The sequence below is a fragment of the Podarcis liolepis genome (genome assembly GCF_965112155.1).
Source record: "Podarcis liolepis genome assembly, chromosome: 6".
Lineage (NCBI taxonomy): Eukaryota > Metazoa > Chordata > Lepidosauria > Squamata > Lacertidae > Podarcis > Podarcis liolepis.
In genome coordinates this window covers 52,599,735-52,625,927 of record NC_139559.1, presented here as the reverse complement: position 1 = coordinate 52,625,927, position 26,193 = coordinate 52,599,735, and the positions used below count along the sequence as shown (strand labels likewise).

At 38.7% G+C, this 26,193-nt stretch overlaps 1 protein-coding gene and 1 long non-coding RNA gene across 8 annotated transcripts in view; one reads left to right on the top strand and one right to left on the bottom strand.

The window, feature by feature from the left end:
• LOC310709640 (phosphatidylinositol 3-kinase regulatory subunit gamma) overlaps positions 1-25,768 on the top strand; it is a 248,789-nt gene extending 223,021 nt beyond the window's left edge. For 5 of the 7 annotated variants that reach the window (XM_083509581.1, XM_083509579.1, XM_083509580.1 and 2 more), the window contains 9 exons: positions 2,517-2,628; positions 5,110-5,208; positions 7,509-7,689; positions 8,377-8,502; positions 12,085-12,227; positions 13,869-14,045; positions 15,292-15,363; positions 15,927-16,097; positions 18,304-25,768. In XM_083509581.1, the coding sequence (XP_083365707.1) occupies positions 2,517-2,628; positions 5,110-5,208; positions 7,509-7,689; positions 8,377-8,502; positions 12,085-12,227; positions 13,869-14,045; positions 15,292-15,363; positions 15,927-16,097; positions 18,304-18,502 (1,280 nt within the window). In that variant the 3' untranslated portion in view covers positions 18,503-25,768. The remainder of the gene's footprint in view (positions 1-2,516; positions 2,629-5,109; positions 5,209-7,508; positions 7,690-8,376; positions 8,503-12,084; positions 12,228-13,868; positions 14,046-15,291; positions 15,364-15,926; positions 16,098-18,303) is intronic. The other 2 variants (XM_083509582.1, XM_083509585.1) reach the window with 1 other exon arrangement.
• LOC310709721 lies at positions 5,215-22,184 on the bottom strand. The gene is made up of 3 exons (XR_014527630.1): positions 22,087-22,184; positions 10,155-10,219; positions 5,215-5,765 (listed from the first exon to the last, which is right to left on the bottom strand). It is a non-coding gene; the product is annotated as an uncharacterized lncRNA (long non-coding RNA).
• Positions 25,769-26,193: the final 425 nt, after the last annotated feature.

Below are 26,193 nucleotides of genomic sequence, written 5' to 3'. Positions count from 1 at the left end.
GAATGTTCTGGCTTTTGCTAGAACTCTTATTAAGGTGGCTTCCTTACTATCTGCAGGGTTTTGCCCAAAGAATAGCACTGAGAGAGTAAGCTTTGGCCCTTGGTGTTTAACAATCTTGTGCTGGCTTAGGGTGCCTTCTAAGCCCTGGCTGGGGAGACACACCCACCCACATAGGACCACTGTCCAGCACAGGAAAGTCACAGCTTCTAGATCAGTCATACCTCCCATTCTCAACATCTGTCTTGTCTAGATTTGGCTTCAGTTTATTAATCATTATTCAGTCCATTACAGATGCCAGGATTCCACTCAACCAGCTCACCTTGTTTTTCTGGAAAAGGATACTGATAAGCTCAACTCCAAATCCTTTGATAAAATCTCCAGTAGCTCTGAATATATATTTAAAGGGTATGGAGAATAAGGCTAAACCATACAGCACTCCCTAGCATAGGTCTAGCCAATGTGGTGTCCTTTAGATGTTATTAGACTACAACCACAATCAGCCCCAGCCAGCAGGTCCAGGGATCAGGGATGATGCAATCTGCTGTTCAACTGCATCTGGAGGACACCATATTGGCCAGCCCTGCCCTAGCACAACTAAAAGGCAGGGGTCCTGACCCAAGCACTACCTTCTGAGGTCTACTCAACCAAGAGTGGAACCAAGATGCAATCCTCCTATCATGCATCCTTGGTGGACGATAACATCCATACCATCTTTCTTGATTATCAAAAACGGCTTATAGGTCCAAGAGAATTAAAAGGTTTTAGTCTCTACATGTAGCTCCCAGCATAGGTTCTCCACCAGGGTAAGAGCAGCAGTTTCAGACACAGGGATTTGTAGATTTGCTCTAGCCTCTCAGGAGAACACATATGTGCAAACTCTTCAAGCAAGATGTGCATATATAGCACCTTCATTCATAATTATATGCATGTGGTATATGTTCTTTATATATATGTGTGTGAAGCAGTCTGTTATTCTTTTGTTGATGCAATCTTATATCTCTGATGTTCTTTAAAAAATCTCAAGTAAACTTGAAGAATAATTCTTAATATTGATACTTTTTTCACTTGCAGTCTCAAGTCTGTAGTGTAGTAACAGGCAATGTTTTAATTTGAGGATGTTGCTAAGTCCAGTAGATAATTCATTAAAATATTCTTCCTGCACACTTTTTTTCCACAGTGCTGAGAAAGAATAGACCTTTAGAAAACTGAACAGTATGTTAGAAAAAATGTGGATTGATACTTTTTTACAAATGAAGAAACAATATTTGGTACATCATAGTACTTTGACACAAATTGAAGTCCTGACACTTTGTCAGTAGTCCAGTGGCTTTTATGGCATGGAACTGCAGTGCAACATAAATTGCCAGGGTGGCTACACAGACATATAAAGCCAATCCAAAAATGCCCTGGTCTTTGCAAGCATAGCCTTAGGCTAATTTTCAGTAAAATAGATTAGAGCATGGCCAGTCAAGGGTCATGGGCTGGAATTTGGATTATGTACTATTCTCCTTATATATTTTGGAGGGCCAGTCTTCTCTGGATGCAGAACATGGTAGTACGTTGCTGTAGTTTGAAAAAAGTAGGATGTGTTCCCGAAGCACTTCACAGTCAACTTCAGAATTGTTGCCAAGCAACAAAATGTGTTACTTTCCATCAGCCCCACGCTCTCATGGTTCTGGGCTCAAGTATTGTATTGTCACTGAAGGCAGAACTGTGACTGGTGCCCAAACTTACAGTGCCTTCTGCAAGACCAGTGTCCTACAGGTGCCCAATAGATGGCCCAATCCATAACTTTTTTCATGCTTTAAAAAAAAATAAAAGTTCCAAAATCTGTTCTAGGTGTGGTTTAAATTTTATGGCGTCCAACCCACATAAGCAAACAAAACCAAAAACTCTGTAATCGGTCTGGCATTGGGCACTGGCTCCTTGTGGTTCCATGATGGAAGAAAGGTGGGCTATCGATGTGAGAAATGTGAACGTGCACAATTTGAGGAGGATATAGCAAAAAAAAAAAAATCTGTCCTGGAATCTGGCTGTTTTGTATGCTGCCAACTGAATCTGATGCTTGATCAGCAACTCAGAGTTTGAATGACTAGGTTAAAGTATAATTTAAATTAGCTTGATTCAGCATGTGCAGGAACAGTGAACTACTGTACTTAGGGCACTTAAAAGTAGCCTTTGAAACAGAAGTCAGTGAATCATCTTAACTACTTTAGTGTGGTAGGCATTGTAGAAGTAAATAGAAAAATGTTTTGAGTAATTGATTATTCCTTGCCAAATCATATTTCATTTAAACCAGACATTTTTTAAAACTGAATTTTCTGTTTTAGTACCACAATCTCAGATGAAAAGGGATTTTTGTCCCTTTCCTTTTCTTTCTCTTCAGTTCTCACAGGTCTTTAGTACCATAGAATGCTTTACCTAAAATATATTATTTCCTGGTTGAATCCCTTATTTAATATTTTGAGATATCGTTATAAAGCCAAAAAAGTAAACCAACGAAATCTCTCTTCCAGCTCTTCCTCCAAAGCCCTCCAAACCAATAACTCCAGTAAATACAAGTGGGATAAAAGAGAACTGCAGTTCATCACTGCAGGATGCCGAATGGTACTGGGGAGACATTTCAAGGTAAGATTTTTCTTTTCCTGGAGGAGAATGTGGCTTACTTGCAGCTTTCCTTTATATCATAGGTTGGGTACATTTCTCAGCCCAAGGGCTATGTATCCTCTTGGCCAGCCGTCTGGAGGCTGCATGCCTTCCCCACATGCATACCCCACATACCATACCCACAATCTTATATGTGCATCATTTTAACTTTATTGAAGCCTTATTTTTTTGCAGGGGGTTTTGGAGAGGGAGGGAATTGGTTGCACTCTCTGGGAAGAATGTCCCACATACGCCCTCTACATACCACTTTTCGACAAAAATAGACTTTTAATTGCTCCAATAGAAGGCATTTTTGAAGCTTGATTGTGATGTGTGGAGGGCTGCATCACACATGGAGGGAAAAGTCCCTGAATAAAGCCATTTTACACATAATTGCAGTGGGAAAGGGACAGAGTGAGGTGGGGGCAATGCAGGCAGGATCCAGAGGCCCTATGAGTCACATCTGGGCCAATGTTTCTATACCCCTGCTTAGTATGTACATATTAAAATGTATTATTATTATTCAGGTAACATTGTGAACGGATTAATCTTAAATTTAGTGCACATATATTATTTTCTAGACTGTGTTGTCACCATTTAAAAACAGTTAAGAAATCTGTAATAATTTTCACTATGAGGCTGGGGTTAAGAACATAAGAAGAGCCTGCTGGATCAGACAAAATAATAGCCAACATCCAGTTCTCATGGTGGCCAACCAGATGCTCATGAGGAGCCTGCAAACAGAATGTGAGCACAATAGCACTCTGCTCACCTCTGATAACCACCAGCTGCTCTTCAGAGGCATACTGCCTACAACAGTAGAGGCAGACCCTAACCATCATAACTAGTAGCCATTGATAGACTTATATTTGTCTAATCATCCTCTAAAGCCATCTAAATTGACCACCACTTATGAGAATGATTTCTATATGATTTTTTCTATGCACTGTGTTGTCTGTCCTGAATCTTCCAACATTAAGAATTGTTGGATGTGCCCGAGTTCTAGTGTTATGAGAGAGAGAGAAATCCCCCCCCCGTCTACTTTCTCCACTCCTCTATCATGTCTGCTTATACTTGTCTTTTATCTGAACCAAAAAGCCCCAAGTAACCTTTCCTCATACTAGAGTTGCTCCATCTCCTTCATCAATTTGGTAGCCCTTTTCACAAACTTTTCCAGCTCTACTACAGCCTTTTTGAGATGAGGTGACCAGAACTGGTACACATCATTCCAACTGTGGTCACACGAAAGATTTGTATAATGGCATTACAATATTGGCAATTTTATTTTCAATACTTTTCCTAATGATCCCTAGCACGGCTGCCTCACACTGGGTCAGTATTGTCCACTATGATGCCAAGGTCTCATTCCTCGTCAGTCACTGGTAGCTCATATCCCATTGCCATATATGTAAAAATATGGTCCCAATGTGTACCATTTTAAACTTGCTCATAATGAACTGCATTTGCTATTTCACTGCCTGTTTACTCACTGCAGAGAGATCCTCTTGGAGCTCTTCACTGTACCTTTTTGGTTTAACCACCCTGAACAATTTGGCAATTTTAAAATAAAACCATTTATATTAAATGTCACAAATAAAAGGAAACCTGAGTTTAATTATCTTTTCATATTGAATCCATGAAATTATCTTTTCATATTGAATCCATGACCATCTGTCTAACACATTTCAGTTTAACAACCTCTTTTCTATGTAAAAGGAGAAACCAGGGATAAAAATGGCACTTTTGAGAACAAACATTATAAATATGATACTCAGGGCATGTATTGTGCAAATTACAAATATTTTGACTCTGCTAGCCAAGCAGCAACTTCTTTTTATCTCATGAAAGAAATTCTTCTGCCCAGTAACTGCCAAGCATTGCTTTTAGAAAGTTATCAGTCTTTGAATAAGTGATCTTTCATGGTGCCTTTGGATATGTACAGAGAGCCAAACAGAAATCCTTAATTTCACAGTTGCTCTCCTGTCTCTAGATAGATAATAAACCTCTAGTCTTATTTTGAATATCATCCTAGGCAGTATAAAGTTTCTATTTACTTGTAAACCAATAAATTTTAATTGTTTATAATAAAGAATTACTATCTTGTTATAAAATAAATGAAATACAACTTCTCTATAGGACATTAGGGCGGTATGAAACAGCCCTTTGTTTATTTAATCAGATACAGTTAAGTGTTGGTGCTCAACTATTGGCCTCCATTTAGGAATGAGGCTTCAGGTGCAGCTGCTTCCAGAATCTAAAAGTTCAAATTTACCTTTGAAAGTTCTTAAAACAGATTACAGATACTATGTATTGGTCAACATAAAACTGGAATGAGACAGTTTTAAAGAAAAATAATTTCAGAACCAAAGTAAAGGAACCCCCCCCCCCCCACACGCACACTTGTAACAATGAGTGGTGCTGTTATGAATGAGTAATACTTTGATCTACATTTTGTTATTCCAGGGAAGAGGTAAATGACAAATTACGAGACATGCCAGATGGAACATTCCTGGTGCGGGATGCATCAACAAAGAAACAAGGAGACTATACACTGACATTACGGTAAATAATTTTGACTTTGCCCTCTCTATTGTCCTGCACAAATTGTAGGTAGTACCTGCTGATAAATTTGTCTAGGTGTTTGTAGCTAGTGTAAATACAAGCAACATGTTTTCATTATCTTAGAACTTTGTTTACATTTTCTGCTAGGCTATACAAAGAGAGCGCAGAATGAACAACTTTATGCTGCATCAAATAATTTTCAATCTGTAGTGGACTTTGGCATCATGAGAATTATTAGCTTTTTCTGTTTAAAACCAATTTTGTGTTTAGGGGTAGCTCTCCATATATTTGGGACTACAATTCCCATCTTCCCGACCATTGGCTATGCTGGTTGGGGCTGCTGGGAACTTGTAGTTCACAAAATATGGAGGCACCATGTTGGCTACTCTTGTTCTAGCTTTTTGACACTACAGAGGCTTCCGTCTGTGAAGGTAGAATAGAGTGGGCAAGGGTAATGTGGCTTCAGGACCTTGCACAGCTCTTTGTTGAACCCTACAACTTCTCTGTAGCTCTTCACATTCTTTTCTTGTTCTCTCCTCTCCTGTCCCCAGTTCTTGCTAAAAGAAAACTTGAGTATTTCAATTCTGAAGGCAGCATAAAATAAGCAAACTAAGGATCTCAACCCCTCTTTTTGAGGAATTTGTCTTTCCTTTGCAGGACATTTGGAATGTCTTAGTACAAAGTGTATATAGCCATCCCCATATGCTGTAATTTCACCAATGGCTAAAAGATGGGAAAGGGAGGGATGAAGAATCTCAACCCTTTCCCCCCCCTTTACTTCTCTCACAAAGCTACCCATCACTTAAGACTGTTGCTTCTCCCATGTCAAATCTTAATCCTCTTCCCAAAGTTATTGTAGGTAGAAAGAAGTAAGGAACACTTTCCACTTATCCCAAACTGGAAGGATTAAAAATGTTGTCATGCTTGTACCTGCATCCTAATCAGATGGGAGATGGGATATCATAAACTTTTCCTCTCCCCAACAAGCCTAGTCTTGCTTTCTGATGGAATTCTTAATGGCTGTATATGTTTGGTATTGGGAGTGATAGGTAGGTTTTAGCTTCCCTATAATGTTGTCCCCAAACGTAGTGCTTTATTTTTCTCAGCAGAAATTAATAGCATTTATCATTAAGTAAATGTAGGCTGCCTCTTTTTATTAATACATATTTCTGCTGTGAAAGTGCCTATGGAGGGAGTGCACAAGCCCAAGGCTTGTTCCTGGACTCATTCTGCATAGAAACTTAGGGTAAATGGTGACCACATTGCACAAATCAAAAGTTTGGTTTAGTGATATGTGAATGAGCCCAAGTAATGCATTCGGCTCACATACTTATGCATAGTCTGGAGACTATGAGTTTCATTTCATTTACAGGGAATCTTCGCTGGTTATAACATTTGAATTGGGTAACCTGGCTTAAAAGAAATTCTGCTTAGTTTTACAAGTTAGCTTTGTAACACATGTTTTTACTTAAAGGTGGCTGATTATGGAATTTACCAGAGTTTGTTTTATATCAGGATTCTGGGTTTAAACATAACAAGCCAGGACTCCCTGAAAGTGAATGTAAACACTGCTGAAGTCTTCCCTCAACTTCATAGGGGAGATGTGGGGCCCAGCATTTCACTCCAGCTCATTCACATAGTACTAACCATGATTTAGTTTAAGTACCAACATTGTTGTTACCTGAGTAACCACAGATAGTCAACATGCTGCCTTTCAGATATTGTTGGACTCCCATCAGTGCAAACATCATGGTCAGTGCTGAGGAATGGATGGGGGTTATAGTTCAGCAACATCTAGAGGCCCCCACATTCGCTAACCCTCAGTAGCCCCTATGTACATGTAGGCAAGACTTATGTATGCAAGACTGAATCCAGGACTAGCTATGGTGAACAAACTGGTGAGGTATATTAGTGGCCACCTAGCTTGTTAGGCATGAAGTTTTGTAGGAAACAAGTACTGTCAAAGTAACTGGACCATATGATGTGCTAAAAGGTCAACTATTCCTTTATACAATTCCTCAATACTAAAAAAATGGTAATTCTTGAACTTCCTTTGGAGAAATTCTAGTTAATCCTTTTACAAATTAGTGAAGCCTGTGACAACTACAGTTAAGATGTTTTTGACTGAATATTACTCTCAAATTACAGTATTGCATGGGATGCTACATACAAAGTCAACAACATGTAGTGCAAAGTAACTATGCAGGAGTTCGTTTGACTTTTTGATTTAGCATGCGTACAGTATGCAACATGAATGCACATAATGATATGCTTGTTTTCTTTAATTCTGTCTATTGCAGAAAGGGTGGCAACAATAAATTGATAAAAATTTATCACCGGGATGGGAAATACGGTTTTTCTGATCCACTGACATTCAATTCTGTTGTGGAACTGATTAACCACTATCACCATGAGTCTCTTGCCCAATATAACCCTAAACTAGATGTGAAGCTTATGTATCCTGTATCCAGATACCAGCAGGTGAGATTTTCAAAGAACCCTGTATTACAATTTGTATTACCATTAAATGTGTTTTTATTGAGTTTTAATAATAAAAAAATTTTCTAAAGACAGGGTTTTGTATGAGAACACTAACATTCATCACTATATTAGGAAGTAGCTGGTCCCTAATTTGGCATACACTCCTTTAAATTCATGCTTGTCGTAGTCTCTCATTGGCTGTATTATATGTGCATAAAAGCTTTAATCTTGCAAGAGAAATGAAGATGAACTGATTCTCTGCTTTTTAGTAAATCTGGAACTTTGCCCGCTATTTTTTCCTGTCATTATTGGTATCTCTTCCAAACTATAAAGTTTACAAAGGCAAAATAGTATAAATATTTTTTTTTGTAGAAGAAACATTAGAGTATTGAAAGCCTACCATGCTCTCTTAAAAAAATATTGCTGATTAAGCAAGTGCTTGCTCAAATAAAAGGTCCCAAAACTAATTTGTTAATTCTACAATCTCAAACATTTATACGTATTTCCTGAGTAACAGGAATAGTCATTGTTCAGAAGTTAAGGATAATGTCTTGGTAGATGTATAGAGAGGCTTTGTTGTTCAGGCTAAGACTGTCTTGTGTTTCCATAAGGGTAGTTCTGCAGATAGGTCAGCACTGGAATGTCTTTCAGAGAAAAGTATACTTATTTTCTTTTTTATGTATGCAGGATCAGTTGGTAAAAGAAGATAATATTGATGCCGTGGGCAAAAAGCTTCAGGAGTACCACACCCAGTATCAGGAGAAAAGTAAAGAATATGACAGACTATATGAAGAATACACTAGAACATCACAGGTGTGTTGTTGCATTGTGTTCTTATGGTTACTTGGGCCTGAACTAGAGTTTAACAGCAAATATACAATCTCCAATCCAAATTGGGGGAACAGTGTTTGATCTGTGCTCTTTTGCTCACAGTACTGAGAAACCTGGTGTTGGAGCCAGCCTGGAGCAAAAGCAGCTAGGAGGAGAGGTTGCACAGATAAAGTAGCTGGGATGAAAGCTAAAGACACACTTCCCACCTACCTTTTATCCCCTGCTTTGTATGTTAGAGGCCAGCATAGGAAAAGGAATCTGCTCCACATCCAGCAGAAGGGAACTGTTACAGATTTTGAATGAATGGCATTCTTGAGTGTATAGTCTTGGATGCCAAGCTATCAGGAAGATCATGCTCTGCTGTGGAACATTTCAGCACAGCATCATGAATCTGCTAAGTGGTAGTCTAGCAGAGAAATGGCAGCGGGTGGGGTGGGGGACCTCCTGTCTTTAAATAGTACAGCTTACCTCCTAACAAAATTTTCCATGAAAGCAAAGCATTTTGCGCTAACAGAAACAGAGTTCAAACTTGATAGAAAGTGTTTGCACTGGGTAATATTATGAGTAAAGAACTCTTTATGTAAGCCATTATGCTGGTGTGCATTGCACAATAATTTGTGCAAGACTGGCTTGATTCTTTGAGGAGCCAGTCTGTCTAATAGTTACTGCTTCTAAAGCTGTGCTCACAAATGATTATTTCATCAAATAAACTGCACACTGAGCATTGGGTAATATATACCGTATTTTTCGCCCCATAGGACGCACCTAGTTTTTTTTGGGGGGGGGAATAAAGAAAAAAAAATCCCCCCCAGGCACGGGGCTGACGCGGGGGAAGCCCGAGCTCCCCGCGACCCCAGCCCCCAGAACAGCCTGCTATCCGCAAGCCTAGGGAGCCGGCCGGTCTCCCCAGGCTTGCAAAGAGCTGCGCGAAGCCCGGGCGTGCTCTTCAGCGCGCCCCAGGCTTCGGAACTCAGGCAGCTCTGTGCAACCTTTGGTAGCCCGGTGCGGTATTCGCCCCATAGGACGCACACACATTCCCCCTTCATTTGGAGGGGGGGGAGTACGTCCTATAGGGTGAAAAAAACCGTATAGATTTAATTAAACTGAAATATTAAATCAAATAGTATTGCAAACAAATGAGCCTGCAAACAAACAGGAAAAAACTGAAATGCACCCTAGAAAGTCTTTGAGGCATGTATCCCATCACCATTGACAAGAGTTGGCATGGTGTGTTGTGTAAGAATATTTGATTCATCTATTTGGAATATATTTTGAATGTACTGGGTCTCTGTGTTGGTTTTTTCTAACGTCAGCACAAAGAGTTATATAAAATATGGATTTTGGTGTTTGTATGAAAATATTCTAAGATGATGTAAATACACTGTGTAAGGCTGTGTAATATTCCTGTGAAAGGAATATTTCTTCCCGAGTCTCTGCTTGTGCAGTCATTACTGAAACACTGTAACCTCTTGTTGCATTTAATGGGTCTCAGGATCCAAGTCTGTGACTTGTACAAACTGCTTTGGCTAGCTAGGAATTATGTCTGAAGCCATGGTTTTGCAGATTCAGGGCAACAAAAAATGACATGTGCATAGAGGTCACTAGCAAAATCACCACAAGTCTCCCCTTCATACCTATAAATATACTTGCATGTGTGTAACTTTGCACTTGAAATCCATCCATGAGTGCTCTCAGGTACCTGTATTAGATAGAGTAGATGGTTTGTATAAATGAGGCCCTGGCTTCAATCCTGACACTGTAGCTGATCACCAGGATTGGAGCTAGTTTCTCCCAATTCTGTATACTGTATGAGTTGTAATCATGTTGTTGGACTCCCAGTTCCCATCAGCCCCTAGCCATCATAGCCAATCCACAGGAGTGATGGGAACTGGATAGCCACAGGGTCCCTATTTATGTCCCCAATTCTTTTTAACATCTGTATGAAGCCTTTCAGAGTGGGCATTAAGGAATTTGGAGCAAAGTGCTATTAGTATGCTGATAACACACACCACTGTTTTTATGTAACATCTGACGGAGTGGCTGTGTAGGCTGGACCAGTATCCGTCTGCAGTGGTGGGTTGGATAGCAGCAGATAAGCTGAGTTTAAACTCTGACAAGGCATAGGTCTTGTGGGTGAGTGGTCCCCATGTCTTGGATATAGGTCAGTTACATGTTCTGAATGGGGTTGCACCGCCTCTGAAAGAGCAGGTATGTTATCTGGAAGTGCTCCTGTATCCATCTTTGTCACTTAAGGTATAGGTGGCCTTGGAGGCTAGAAGTGTCTTCTACCAGCTTCAGTTAGTAAGACACCTATGACTTTTCCTGGACCAAGATAGCTTGGCCACTCTACTAACCTCAAGGCTGCATTCCTGCAACACACACTCTATGGGGCTTCCCTTGGGCTTACTGTGGATCTTACTATGATTTAATGTGGAAATTGTTAATTAGGTTGTGTACTTTTTGATGAGTTTTAGATATTGTTAGTGGCTATTTTTGTTATATTTCTAATTACACAATTTTTTTCAAGTTGTAAGCTACCTTAAGCATGGTTTTATCTATGGAAAGGTGGCATAAGAAAAAAATGATATGTGTATATGCCCTAGAGGTGCACTTAGTTTGTATTAGAAACTGCACTTTTAGTGTTGCAGCTCTAGCTCTTTAGAATCTGTTATTAATATTGCACTTAATTTATTAAAAGCCTTTTAAACCACCATCTCAGGGTGATTTACACATAACATAATTAAAAACAGTTAAAAAGACAAAGTAAAAAAATACATTTTAAACAAGATTAAAACCCTAACAGATAGAGACTCATGATAAAGACTTGTGTATACAACTGGGAAAGCTTGTTGGAACAAAAATGTCTTCAACTGTTTGCAGATTGTGGGCACCTGTCATATCTCGGTAGAAATGGTCTGGTAGAAATGCTATTCCACAGAACAGGGGCAGCCACACTAAAAGCTTTTCTCTGAGTTACTGCATAGTGGGCTTCTGAGATGCTGAAACTTGCAGGACCCTCCCCTAGACAACAGCAATCTGCTGGGTGTGTTTGGCATAAGACAGTCTCTCAAGTAACCTGCCAAAATTAGACAGGTGCCTTGTGTCATACCGTGTAGGCATGTATTGAATACGTTTTTGTTTAAGGCGTTCCCTGATGTGTGTAACCAGTCATTTATGAAACAATTGCATATCTTTAGAGTTTGTTGAAATGATATTGTTCTTAGAACTTGGGTTGTTTTGTTTTGTTTTGTTTTGTAAACTGCTTTAATAGCTTTATTTTGTGAAATGCTCAGTAAAGTTGTACAACAACATGATCCCTTTTTTTCTCAAGGTGAAAGAAGGCAAAGCAGGTGTATCTGACTAACCAAGAGGGTCTTGTAGATTAGATACTTTAAACTGGTAATTCACTCAGTGTTTGGATTATATACTTTCCAATACAGAATCAAATTATATAGACCTATAAATTATCTGCTTTGATTTATGTAAAAATAATAATCAAATAGTTCTACAGCTTTGTGCTTCTGGTGAGTAATGGTGATTTTTGAAATTGGTTTTTCTGCGCAGGAAATTCAAATGAAGAGAACAGCAATAGAAGCTTTTAATGAAACAATTAAAATATTTGAAGAGCAGTGTCACACCCAAGAGCGATATAGCAAAGAATACATTGAACGATTCAGAAGAGAAGGAAATGAGAAGGAAATTGAACGGTAGGTCTGCCCAAATGCCACTTCTGTTGCCAGTCCTGGCCTCAGGTAGTAACTGTATTTGTGTTCTCCATAATTATAATTTCTCCCATTGACCTCCACTGTACACTATATCATCATACAGTGGTACCTTGCAAGACGAATGCCTCGCAAGACGAAAGAGTTTTTCATTTTTTGAGTTGCTTTGCAAGACGAATTTCCCTATGGGCTTGCTTGGCAAGACGAAAACGTCTTGCAAGTTTGTTTCCTTTTTCTTAAAACCGTTTCCTATGGGAAACTGTGCTTCGCAAGACGAAAAAACTCGCAGAACGAATTAATTTCGTCTTGCGAGGCACCACTGTATTTAGTTACATAACTACTGTGCTATAGATCAGACACCTTTGTTGTAAGCAATTTCCGCACTATATGAAATTTACAAGGAAACTGACTGCATGTTACCTGGTGTTCTGTTGAATTTAGATAGCAACTTTTTCCATGTTTAAAATTTAGTAAATCGTGGATTGAGTTGAAATTACTCAAGAAGTGCAATCCCAAGCAGGATGAAGAGCTCCAGATCAACTTCTTCTGAAAAAGGAATGACAGAATTTTAATAGAGCTGGAAAAGGTTTAGGAAAGGGCAGCTACCTAAATGGAAATATGGTTGATCACTGTTGGAGACAGTTTGCTAGACTTAGGTGGCTATTCTTAAGAGTGTTCTTAACAGCATAGATTCTCAATTAAATAATTTGTTAGATAATGAAACAACATGAACAATAGTGTGGATGGTTTTTCTAATAACTGTGAAAAGTATTCATGTGAGGTATCTTATCCAGGCAAAATGACTTCTAAAGTTCAAATGGTAGTAGTTGGGCAGCTTGTACTAAACAATATGGTAACTTATCTTCATTTTTAAAATTAATTTAAATCTTTATTCTCCTTAACAAGGCCTCTAATACAGCTTACAGGGCAATTTTCAGAAGTGTTTTCATAATGAAAACAACAAATGGAATAAAAAAACCTAGCATTATTATATTAAACCAGCAGAATCTACACAGGAAAGGCAAATTAAATCATGCCCAAATAAAGCAGACTCTGCAGCACATGCTCCCTGTTTTATTCAGCAACCTCTATGCCAATATGTAAAAGGTCCTGTCTGCTGTGGCCACCTACTTTATCTCTGAAGAAGGAGACAGATGCAGCAGGGTATCAGTGGAGGATTATAAGATGCAGCTAGGATCATATCTGATGCATGTGGTCTCTTTACTTTTGAGACTGCTCAAACTTTTCCATTTTTTCTTCAGTTAAGCTCAGATCAAGAATCATGTTCTGTTAGCATAATTTTAGTCATGAAAGTCTTCGTCCAAATAATATTTAGATAATAGAGAGGAAGAAGTGGTATTGTCCAGGTGCTTTTGCTAGAATGTCCTGTTCTACAGCTTACAACTGCTATTCCAAGGTAGACTTTCTGCACCTGTGGTTTAGTGCTTAAGTTGTAAAAGGATCAGGAAGCTCTTGGGTAGCTACACTTTTAGTCTGAAATGAATGAATGAAGCCAATGTCTTCCACAGTGCCTAATACAGTCACTATGTACTATTTAGTTGTAGATGAGAGTGGTTATTTTTGTGTGTAACTTTTACCCTTTAAAAACTAGTCACTTCTTTACAGCATTGCAATGAATTATGAAAAATTAAAATCACGTCTGGGTGAAATCCATGATAGTAAGCTGCAACTGGAACAGGATTTGAAGAAGCAAGCTCTAGACAACCGGGAAACTGACAAGAAAATGAACAGTATCAAACCTGATCTTATGCAGCTGCGCAAAATCAGAGATCAGTACCTTGTGTAAGTAATAGTCGGTCTGTGAGTCTCCAGTATTCTGGTTAGGGTCATTCACAGAATTAGCAATTGTGTTGGTGTCATTTTAGAAGTAAATAGAGTGGGCCTGATCTAGATTAAAACCCTGGTGGGGATGGGAGCTTTAACCCTCCACTTGTGTCCCAATCCAGATTGGGCTCTTCATGTCACCTAATGATTAAAGACCCCTACTCTGGTACAGATGCAGATCAGGTCTACTGTACTTATTCACTTATTTGCTTTATTTATAACCTGCCTTTCATCCCAAAGGTTTTCTAGGACAGTACAATAACTAGTCAGTAAATATACTCAACAACCATAAAATCATTAAAATGCATAAGCATCATAAAACAGTCAGTGGCTAAAAATAAAAATCCTTCATGTTTGATATGACAGGTATGTCTTAACTTGGCATTTGAGAATAGATAACATGGGGGACAACAACATCTCCAATGGGAGCGAGTTCCATATTCAGGGTGCCCAAACAAAGAAGGTCCTGCTTCTTAAAACTGACTTCAGCTACTGTTGGAGCTACAAGCAGGCTTTAAAGCACAGATGGGGGATATGTTCTTTCAAATTACTTACAAGAAAAATTCACACAATTCCTATTAATTGTATGAATGGTGTCTCATCTAATTTGGCCCAAATATATTAATGGAAAGAAAGCTGAGCACTTAACATGAAAGGACGTTAACAGTTGGTTAGCCTTTTCAGCACTCATGTAATAAGTGCTTGGCTTAATAATAACTAATCCATAGCATGTCTTGTATGGAACATTTCTGGTTCCAGCTGAATTTTCTTGTTAGCTTTGAAGTGAAATAGAGCCTATACTGAATCCACACTGGGTGTACCAAGTCAGCAGATAACTAACCAGCGCCCTCGTAGATAAGCTGCTTTTCTGAACATTAACTGCTTACCCACTAAATGGAATTGGGATATCCAGTGAGCAAATCCGGTATCTTGCTAGGAGGGGGAAGGAAGGGATGTGAGTGAAAATCTTACATAGAGGAGGTCAATTTTCCAAAAGGCTTAAAATGTTGTACAATGTGCAGCCATATGCAGTAAGTACAACTAACTATGCTTTTTCTAATTCAGGTTTTGATATATTCCTTCAGTAAGGACACTGCTATAGGAAGACCAATTATGGCCTCAGAATGTTATGAATTGTTAAGTGTCCTTTTTGTAGATGATATTAACTATTAGACCGTATTACAGTATATTTTCTCTCTGGCAGCTGGCTTAATCATAAAGGAGTGAGGCAGAAACGAATAAACGACTGGCTTGGAATAAAAAACGAAAATATTGAGTAAGTGTTTTTGTACAACTACTCTGAATTTTGCAGTATGTATGATTAAAGTGTATAGAAATAGTGCATGACAGGAGTGTGTAGCTCTGTGTTGGTGTACATGCATGTGGCTGTCATACCATGTACACTTTTTCCTAATCATGTGACAGTATCTGGTCATGCATATAGATTTTCAGATAACACCAAGGGATTTTTCTCTTCGTGGTGTACAGTTCCAGAAGAATCATTCAGAAAAAAAATAACTCTATCCATCCCTCTAACATATTTACTACTAGTGATATATAACTAGTACAAATTAATTTTTTTAAAATTTTAGTATCTATTATCTTGCATGGATGAAATGTAAGCGTCTGAGACAATGAAAGTGTTTTCTTGTGCACCATAAAACTACTGCTGATTTCTCCAGGGCTTGGTCCCATATACACAGGAATTAACAGTGGTATAAAAATAATGTGAGTTAGGCCTCTGTTGTTGTTTGCATGAATTGCTTCATGCAAGAACAAGTAATCCTAATACAGAAATATTCCTGCATTAAGGAAATAAGATTTGTTGTCTCTTCCTAGTACATACTTTACAAATGAGGAGGATGAAAATCTGCCACATTATGATGAAACATCTTGGTTTGTGGGAGATATCAATCGCATCCAAGCAGAAGATTTGCTTTGTGGGAAACCTGATGGAGCATTTTTAATTCGAGAAAGTAGCAAGAAAGGCTGTTATGCTTGTTCTGTGGTGTAAGTAGTGATTCCCTGGATTTCTTTTAGGTCAAGTCCTCTATGTGCACTTACAGGGGAGTCAGCCACATTAGACTAATAAATTTGGTGGAACTTGCATCAAAATAACCCTGTATAGAATTTGGCTGCATAACTTGGATAGCTTTTTGCCTTATATTTTCTTAATTAAAAATGGGTTTAACACGAAGAATGCAACGTAAAAATAACTGAATGCTTACTTGGTTAGCTTTCTACCGTATTTACTTGAGTCTAACGCGCCATTGAATCTAATGCGCACCTCAATTTTCGCAGTGTAATTTGCCCCCAAAAGGTGAGCATTAGATTCGAGTAAACATGGTAAATTAAATGGCACAGCACAACCAGTACTAAGAGAACCAGACCTCAGTCCCATAATCTATATACTGTTTGTGACTCTCTTGTATTTGCATTCTTTGCCTAGTCCTCTTGACAAAAATATTCTAAAGTGTTTTTAAGCTTTCAGTGTCATCATTATATACACTCAAGAAAAATACTGAGTGCCTTGATTTGCCCATGTGAACAGCTACTTAGAGCCTACTCTTCTGGTTCGCTATTGCTTCCAAATCATGCAGCCAGATCTTGCTCAGAAATGCACTATTTTAGTGAAAAAAATTGGCATCTCTTCATGGATACAATAGTGCAAAGGACTGGTGTCTCAACATCTGCAATTAAAATAGCTTTGGTAGCAGGAGTGAGAGAAATTTAATTCAGTCTCTGTTCATCATTAGTCATTTAGTTGGGTCAGTGGTCTCTTAAAAGATGAAGACATTTCTTAGCATTTAGATTATAACATGGCATATCAACTTAAGCAGTCCTCCCCAACCTGGTGCCCTCTGGTTGTTTGGATTGGTATAGGAACTTAGGAAGCTGTCTTATACTCCATCTACCTCAGTATTGTCTGCTGGCAGTAGCTTTCCAAGATTTCAGACAGGGTCCTCTCCCAAGCCCTACCTGAAAGTGCCAGGGATCAAACCTGGGACCTTCCACATACAAAGCATACAAACACAAAAGCCTGCTGGATTGGCCAATGGATTGGCCTATTCTTACAGATACCAAAGCAGCAACAGAACTCTCCCTGGCGTTTATGGGGATACTGTGTCTCCAACCTTGGTGGTAGACCACAGCCATTGTGGTTAGTGTCTAATTCTCTTTTAAAGCCCTCTGGCTATCACTACTACTTGTGGAGCAAATAATAATAATAATAATAATTTATTATTTATACCCCGCCCATCTGGCTGGGTTTCCCCAGCCACTCTGGGCGGCTTCCAAAAGAATATTAAAATACTGTGATACATAGTTTAACTATGCATTATGTGAATTCCATAGTTTAACCATGCACTATGTGAATAACTTTCTTTTGGCTGTTCTAATCTTCCAACAGACGCTCTACCACTGAGCTAATTGCCTTTCCCCACCTCCATTCAGCTCCAACCAACATGACCAATGGTCAGGGATGATGGGAGTTACATCTAGAGGGCACCATGTTGTGGAAATAATGTGTTGGGAATTGTCCACAATCATATCTTTTGTCAATAATGTTAGTGCAGTCAGTAAGTTAAATTGTTTAGTATCTTCCTGCTCTTGTGACATAAGCAAAACAAGTTTCTACAAGAGCTAGAGGATGTACATTTCCATAGATTATGGGTAATTTGTAGTTCTTGAAATGCTTCGCAGGTTGGGTATTTATTCTGCTTACATGTGTGATAGAATTATATGTGCTTTAATACTGAATGAATGTTTGCCCTATGTATTCTGGTCAAATGAGCTCCTTAGGATCTGCCCAGGAATAGTACTGGAACCTTAAATGCCACTTACCTGAACTGCTTTAATTTTTTTGAAATGGATTTACTGAAAGTTAAGTCCAAAAGCAGGTTCTCTGGCAAAAAAAAAAATCTTTATTGTAAATATGTTATATATTGTATAAAGCTAAGCTGTAGAGGGTTTGGAAGATGAAATTCAGGTAGAATAGGAACCTCTGTCACAACCTGAAAGGCTTTTTTAAAAAGCCTTCACTGCACCGTAACAAGCATTCATGAGACAGCAAGCCATTCTAAACATGAAAATCATTACAGGAATACTGTTGTATCCAAGGTTCCTTGATGTTTATCATGACTTTTCAGTATCTCACTTGTTGTAATCCTTCTAAATTACTATCATGTTAATTTTTAATTTTCTATTTTTTTAACAGAGCTGATGGTGAAGTTAAACACTGTGTGATTTACAGCACTCCAAGAGGTTATGGGTTTGCAGAGCCATATAACCTTTACACTACCCTAAAAGAATTAGTCCTTCATTACCAGCATACCTCCCTTGTCCAACACAATGACTCCCTCAATGTCCGGCTCGCTTATCCCGTCAACGCACAGATGCCCTCCCTCTGTAGATAAATTCTAGGAGGGTGGAGTATAGGTGAAGTGTTGGTTCCCGGATTTCTTTTCTACAGTTTTTACTAAAACCCAGAGGGCATTCTTTCTCCTTAAGACTGCTTGTTTTGCACAAGAAATGATTTGATGAATGTGAATTGGAGACCTAGCAGCAACAAAATAATAGCTTTGGGGTTGGTGCCCTGGTGCTACCTGGAGATCAGCTGTGTTTTTATATAAGGAGACTCTCTCATTTTCCCTATAAGGAACAAGTTATCTCTTTAAAGATGCATAAAGAAAGAACTAAAAGCAAAACTTTTGCCAGGCACCATCAGCGGAACTTCTACTTGGATTTTGTTTTTCTGAGGTATTAGTAATGTCTTTCAGTCTTAAGCTCCAGGAAAATGTAGGGAAAGTCTCTACTCCAGAAACTTCCCTGTTAATTTTAGCAGCTTGGCTGCAAGTCAGACAAACTTACACATGAGGGCTCATCTTGATGTAGCATGGTATTTGGTGAGAGGAGACCAAAGGAATTATGGGGAGAGTTTCAGGTTCTTATTTAAAAGAATATCCTCAAGGAAATATTGCTTTATATTTTACCAACATAGCAAAACATTGGTTTCAATAGTACTTACCGGTCTTCAAATAAAAGAAACCAAATTGAACCCACCAAAACTACTTTCATTGCTGGATTTGGGGGGGTGGGTAGATTGCATTTGCAATCACACTTGCCAAAACTTGAAGAGAGAACTATAAAAGCTAAAAAGTCTTCTGTTGTTTTGAAAACTAACCTGACCTGATGTAACTGCACCACTTCCCCCTTGATTATTTTCAAAATGTGGTTCCTTTCTTCCAAGGATGTCAGATTTTGTTTTAAAAAAATACTAAGCTTTGGAATGTTAAGCAGAATGAAGCTGGCACCTGGCATGTTTATAAGATGCTAAACAATGAATTTTCTGTTTTAAAAACATTTGTTGTTGTTGTTTTTTAAAAAAAAACTTTAGAAGTGCAATGGATTGCTTCTCAATGGCTTGCTAAACCAAAAAACAAAAAAACAAAAAACCCCTATGGGTGCAGTCTATATACTGTTGAAACTGGCTACAAAACTGTGTTTATAATGCATTTGGATTGCACCCTAAATCACGAAATCCATTGTACAGGTTGTATAACCTTAGAATTCATTGCTGGCTTACCATAAGACAAATATTTGGGTAGCTGAATTCAATGGGACTAGTAAAGATATAAAGTGGTAGAATCTATCAGTATGTAAACAGCTTTGCTTGGTCATCTGCCATCAGATTCATCTGGATTATATGTAACATCAAATAACGAAATTATAGCAAATAGTGAGAACTGGATCCACTAGACTGTGAGAATTTGTGCTCTGACAATGCTGTATTTACCTTTTTTTTGTCACTACATGTATGCCCTTGTTGATTTATTGTAATTTCTAAAGATTATATTTGAGCTAGAACACTTGCTTACACAACAAGGACAAATCGGTAGTTTCAGCATGAAGTCTTTCCTTTTTCTGTGTAGTATTTGAAGTGCATGCCAGGGAGTTGGGACATTTGGATCTTTTCTGGCTCCAACCTACCTTCAGTGCCACCTTGAACCCCCAGACTGTTAGATTCTAATGTTTACACAAAGCAGAATGCACTATAAGGGAGCTTAGAAGTATTATGCAGAATATGAAATTGCTGAACAGGAAAATGATAAAATTTGAGCACTAATCAGCAACTGGAGGGGCTAAACTAGATTGCTTGACATGTCCCAAAAGCACTTCTGTTTTGCACTAATCTACTGCCACTTAAGCTAAGTGCTGGCTAACCAGCTGGAACATGATCTTCTAAAAATGGAACCATGGTTGTAAAAAAAAACCCCATCCTGTAGTCTTTAAATTTGTGAGACGATAGTTAATAACTTAATGTGCCACCATCTCTTCAGTCCCTCTCTTCCCAGGCCTGTCCACCCCCACATCCTCTTTAGCCAGCAGCAATATGCTATTTTTATTAAGCGTGGCACTGGATTTTGCCACTTTTCAGAGTCATCAGGTTGAGACTTTATACCTCCTCTGGAAGCCTAACCAGCTTGCACATTCTAATTTGGTACCTGCACATTGCTTAATACTACTCTGTCATTAAATCTAGCCTAGACCATAGAGGCTTGTTCTGACTTACTCAGAATCAGTGGAATGTTTTCCCACAACTACCAATTATAAATCTTCACATTTTAATGTTATAACCAAACAATGAGCTAATTGGCAATTTAGGCCATACCACACAGCCTCCACTGTTTTGCATTAACTTCATTTGGGTTTGCCCCTATGAAGTCACTGAGTCCAGTGCTAGTCCCTCTCAAAAAGACCCACTGAAATTAAATGAACCCAAGTTTGTCATGTCCATTGACTTCAATGGGTCTACTCCTAAGTAGGACTAACATGGCCCTGGGGATACAATCCTTTGGCTTCTGTTACTGTATTCAGAGTATCAGTAAATTCATATGCTTCCTTTAGGTTCATTTTTTAAAAATTTACAATTAACTTTATGTGTACTTCATCTCACAAGGTGCCTTGATTTACTTCCCTTTAAACTGGCACATTCTGACACATTTAGATTAGAATTTTGAGGAAAGTAAACATATATACATGGCTTCCTTTTGGCTTATAAATAACAGCCAACTGGTGTTCACATGCTTGCAATGCCTCTCACATTGAACATTTTTGGATGGACTTTGCAAGTGAAAAATCATTTTGCAGTTTACAAATGAAAGTTTGTAGAAGAAATGTTCTTCTACCACCATTCAGCTTCCATCAACATTTCTTGATTTAATGTTCTCATGCCTAATTTTTCACACCAGTTAGCTGACCTCAAGTGGCAGCATTCCAAATTCTCAGAGTTCACCTTTGTTAAGATCAGCCCCCTAGCACAACTTGCTGTCTTTCTACAAATGCACCAGAGAATGGCAAAATGGAAGGTGAGAAGAGCTGAATGTGTGGGGTTTTTTAAGCCAATGAGCTAGGCTTATTTTAGTAGAACATTTTTTTAGAACTTTCTTTTTATCTGCTAGATGTTATACTGATTCCAATGACCCAACTATGTAAATGTTTTTTGTTAAGCAGTAAACTGGTTGGGGAGAAAGGCTCTTAATATGCAGCTTATCTGAAGTGCTTTAGTGGGGAGGATTCAGTATTTTCCTTTCTCACAAGTAGAAAACTGCATATTTTTCTGTAGCTGTTGCAGTAGCTGCAGTGCACAATAGATCAGCCAAGATTGAAAAGTAATTGAACTGCTAGTACTTCTGAGGCTAATTTCTTTGCCAGTCACATATCATAAGAACAAATACAGCACTGTTAAGGAGAAATTTTGGGAAGAATTCATAAGGAGGTTACAACATAGTTTTTCCTCTGTACCTATGTTGTACAAAGCAGTATCTTGAATATCCTACTTATGAATGTAGGAATAAATCCAGCCTCACTGGGTTACTTTTCTAGTCTGTGCGCTAGATTGATTTTTTGTGCACATTGGAGCTCTGATTACCTTTCACTAAACAACAGTTCTTTGCTCAACAAGTCACTTTTAAAACTTGGGAGAGTTCAGAAATTATACCTGATGCGCTGTGTGGTGTTGTTAGCCGGATACAAACTTTGAAAAGCTCCTGTAGTTAAAATGTAGAGCTGGTGATGCAATTCTTAGGATCATGGCCTAAAATGAAAAGGAGCAGGGGATCAGCCAACACAAGCAACATAAAACAATCATACAACCCAAATTTAAGTTTATATCTACCTCCAGCCACTGAAATCACTTACAAATTAGTATGCATAATCTCGTTAATTCCAGTACTCTTCCTCCCCCCACCCCATAACTGTAGGTTTTTGGTTTACCCATACATAAGCACAGTTCTCATATATTCGCTCCCCCCCCCCATCCAAACCCCCGGTCTGCACAAGCTCAGGAATAGGGATAGCAGCAATTCTTCAGTCTTTCTTAAGATCAGGCACACAATAGACTGTAGAAGCCAACCTGGACACATGTAGGACACATATTAAGGGCTTGAGGTGGTTTGGTTCTGTAAATATGTTGTCACTTGGAAAGCCATGACAACATGTACAATGACTTAATGGGTTCTCTTCACATAGCAATTTTCCTGTTTGGCTATCATATTTCCAAGTCTACAAAAGCCCCCTCTTTGGTACTTGAACAATATTTGTTTGAATGTGTAGTTTTTTGGTTTTGGTTTAATTCACACTAACAGGGAATAAAAATCTGAAGTGGTAACATGTATTGTGTGTATGCAGATGTAAGACAATTTTTGTGAGATGACAGAGTATAAATGCAGATCTGGGCATAATGTATGCTCGAGGTTTTTCTTCTACCCATTTTTATCTTTTTAATGTGAATTCATAAATATATACTTCATGACTTGAAAAGTTTCAGTATGCTCATGAAGTAAAGATTTACATCCAGTTTGTTTCACCCTTTAAAATACTTGCACTTAAAAGCAGCCAGACTTGGAGTTTTAACTTATTGAAACCTCCATTTTCTGATATGCAGCAATTGTACTTTTAGACATGAACTCTGTTCCCCCCCCCCCATAATAAGAATTACTTTATTTCCTGAAAATGGCAATTTTCCAGAATTTAGGTGTTTTAAGGCATTTTGAGATAGGAAGCACATCTTAAAAGAAATGGAATAAGGATGTGTCCAAGGGCTGGCAGAAGCAGTGGACATGGTCAGGTACTTCTTGGGACCCATACCCAGGCAGCTGACCCATAACCAGTCTCCAACTGCTGTACTTCTCTTTCTCAGTGACACCTCACCACTCAACTCTTCCCTGCCTGCTTAGGAGACTCAGGGATGTGAGGATGTGCACTGCACCACAGTCTCATGACTCCCCTTAAGTCAGGAGAGCTATTCCCTGTCACCACAGCACCCTTGCTTCATCCAAGTTGACAGGGGAAGTCACACAGGCAATGGAGGCAATACCTTTCATTGACTCCACACACTTGCACTAACCAAGGCAGTGCTTTCCATCCTAACCTGCCCTAGTAGTTCTTTCTCCTTGCTAGCTGTAGAGGTGTTGACCAACCCTGGCCTCTCCTTCCTGTCCATGAGACACTGCACCCCACATTCTTTTCCCTGAAGCCCACAACCTGCTCTTACACCTCACCCCACCCCCCAGTAAAGAGATGTGGGAAGAGGCATTTTGCTTCAGCTGTTTGCCATCAACCAAAAGCTCATGCATGGAAGGGGTAAATGGAGCCCACTCTGACTCTAAGGATTACAGGGTGACTTTAACATAAGATGGCAGTTGCCTAAAAGCTAAATGCTGTTATTAAGCCAAATTGTACAAACAGTTGCAATGTTTCTACACTCCAAGATAGCTCTGGGTGTGGTGGTTGAAGCTTTTCCCCCTGTGCCATCTTCATGAGCTAAATCACCATTCTGAAGCTATTTGGTGTGTTATGGGAAACACATACAACTGGGTGCTGCCTGTGTTTTCTCCCCAGCCCCTTGGGGCAGATATTAAATATGAGGGATGATTTATTTTCAGCAGGGAGAAGAGTTAAAAACCCACTGTCCCTCAAGCACTATTCTTCTGGTATGATTGGGCTATAAATAATACACAGGATCTCTCAACATCCTATCTACTCTCAGCCCTGAGCTAAGAGCTTTGCTTGGCTGGAGTATGTTTTGACTGAACAACAAATAGTGGAAGTTTAGCAAATCAGTCTAACTTTTCTAGGTTTCAAGCACTAGCATTTTTGCTGGCTCCATAATTTTAATGCAGACCTTTATACTATACACTATTCTTCAGCAAAATCCCTTACTCCTGTCTTATTGCTCACAGAGGTTGAGTATTGCATATAGCAATGGCTCATAGTTAAAGTTTATTCTGTTTCACACTGCTTAGTATCCATTGAGAGCCTATAACCATTGAGAGCCTTGCACTTTTCTCCAATCAGCCCCTCAGGACACTTTTTTATTTTCAGACAGGCATTTACAGTGTGTAAAGAAAAGCTATTTAAAGACATTTTCAAGGGTCAACATGCTTTCTCCTCCCCCATCATAGGCCTAGTATGTTCAGTGGTATTGCACCCTTGTATGCCAGCCAGCTGTGTGTTGTCTTTCTTGGAGTGTAGAGTGTTCGGTATTTGCAGTGACTGACTACAAAGAAATTTAACTCAACCTGTTAATTTTTGCCAGTTTACAGCACCATTGGATTGTACTGGTCTGCAACGTGTGTGTGTGTGTGTGTGTGTGTGTGTGTGTGTGTATGTGTGTGTGTGTGTGTGCTGTATGTATATAGATATATGGAAAATAAATTCACATACATATATCTAATATGCATTGGCCATAACTAGCCCTGGCCCTCTGAAACTCCACATTCACAATTTTCACTTGCTTTACCCACCTCACAATCTGAAAGTTTGGATCATTTTGTTCTCTCCCCCCCCCAAAAAAAGTGGGGTTCCTCACTAATACTCTCGATGTGCTTTTAAATTTCCGATTTTTTAAAAGTGTTTTCCTTATTTGCTTCAAGATAAAGCATTGTAGTTTATTCAAAGCAAAGTGGTTGCATTTTATATAGACCTCATTTCCTTTTGAGAGACAGTAACAGTTGCAGTTCTTAAATATGGGAAAACCCCATCTAGAACTAATGTGCAAAGGAGAATAATAGCATTAATCACTGTGTATGGACTCATTTTACAAATACGTGTAACAATGAGTAGATAGCTTCATTTTGTATTGAGGTATGCCAGGACTGTGCACTCCTTCTGTACATCCCGCATATGAACACTACATTCTTGAAATCCATTTTGGTTTTTCTTTTAAGGGATGCTATTTGTCAAAGGTTGCTTCTCATGGAGCAAAGGGGATTGTTTTTGTTTTGTTATTTTTTAAATATAAATTCCAGCATGTAACTTGAGTAGTCTTGTTGGTATGTAAAACCTGTTCTTCTGTCATTTTATGGTGTAGTCAAATTCATGTAGTTTAACTTTAAAAAAGAAACTGCTTCATGAGGAAAACAATTGTATGTTAGTCATATTGTAGTTTCTAGATAAGTAATGCAACATTGTACTTGTCACCAAATGTGCTATGATCTTACTGTATGTTTCTATTTTTTAAAATAGGTGGTTGAGCTTTGGAATCCCAGACACTAAGCATTCTGGCCTACTTTGCTTTAGAATAAAAATGCAATAAAAGATTGCAATAAAGCACATTTACATGTAATGTTTTAGAAGGATGTACTGACCGCTGTTTCTAATAAATTGAGAAATACAGCCTAGCTGGTATGATGTGGTGATAAAAATGTGTTTACTCTGTTTTGAAATTTTAAATACAAGATCAAATAAAAATTGGAGCCTCGCTTGTCAAAATATTGCTGAAATTCCCAACTATTACTTTAAAATCCCAGGTGGAAAATTACTTCAGTTCATCATAAACTGTTAGTGAACACTGATTTACATCACTCAATGATCTCATTTTCAGTTACAGTCACTGGACCTAGTGTGCTCCATTCAGACTTTGGTCAGAAGAACCCATCTTTTAAATGTCATTCATAACTGATTGCTTTGCTGCTTACATTCTGAAGCAGGGACAGACAATATGCTGACTGAGAGCAGATTCTAAGCCAGCAGTAGACTGGGCCAGAGCCAAAAGTAGCTATGACCAACCTATTCTCTCTCTCTCCCTTACCAAGCTGGAGAGAAA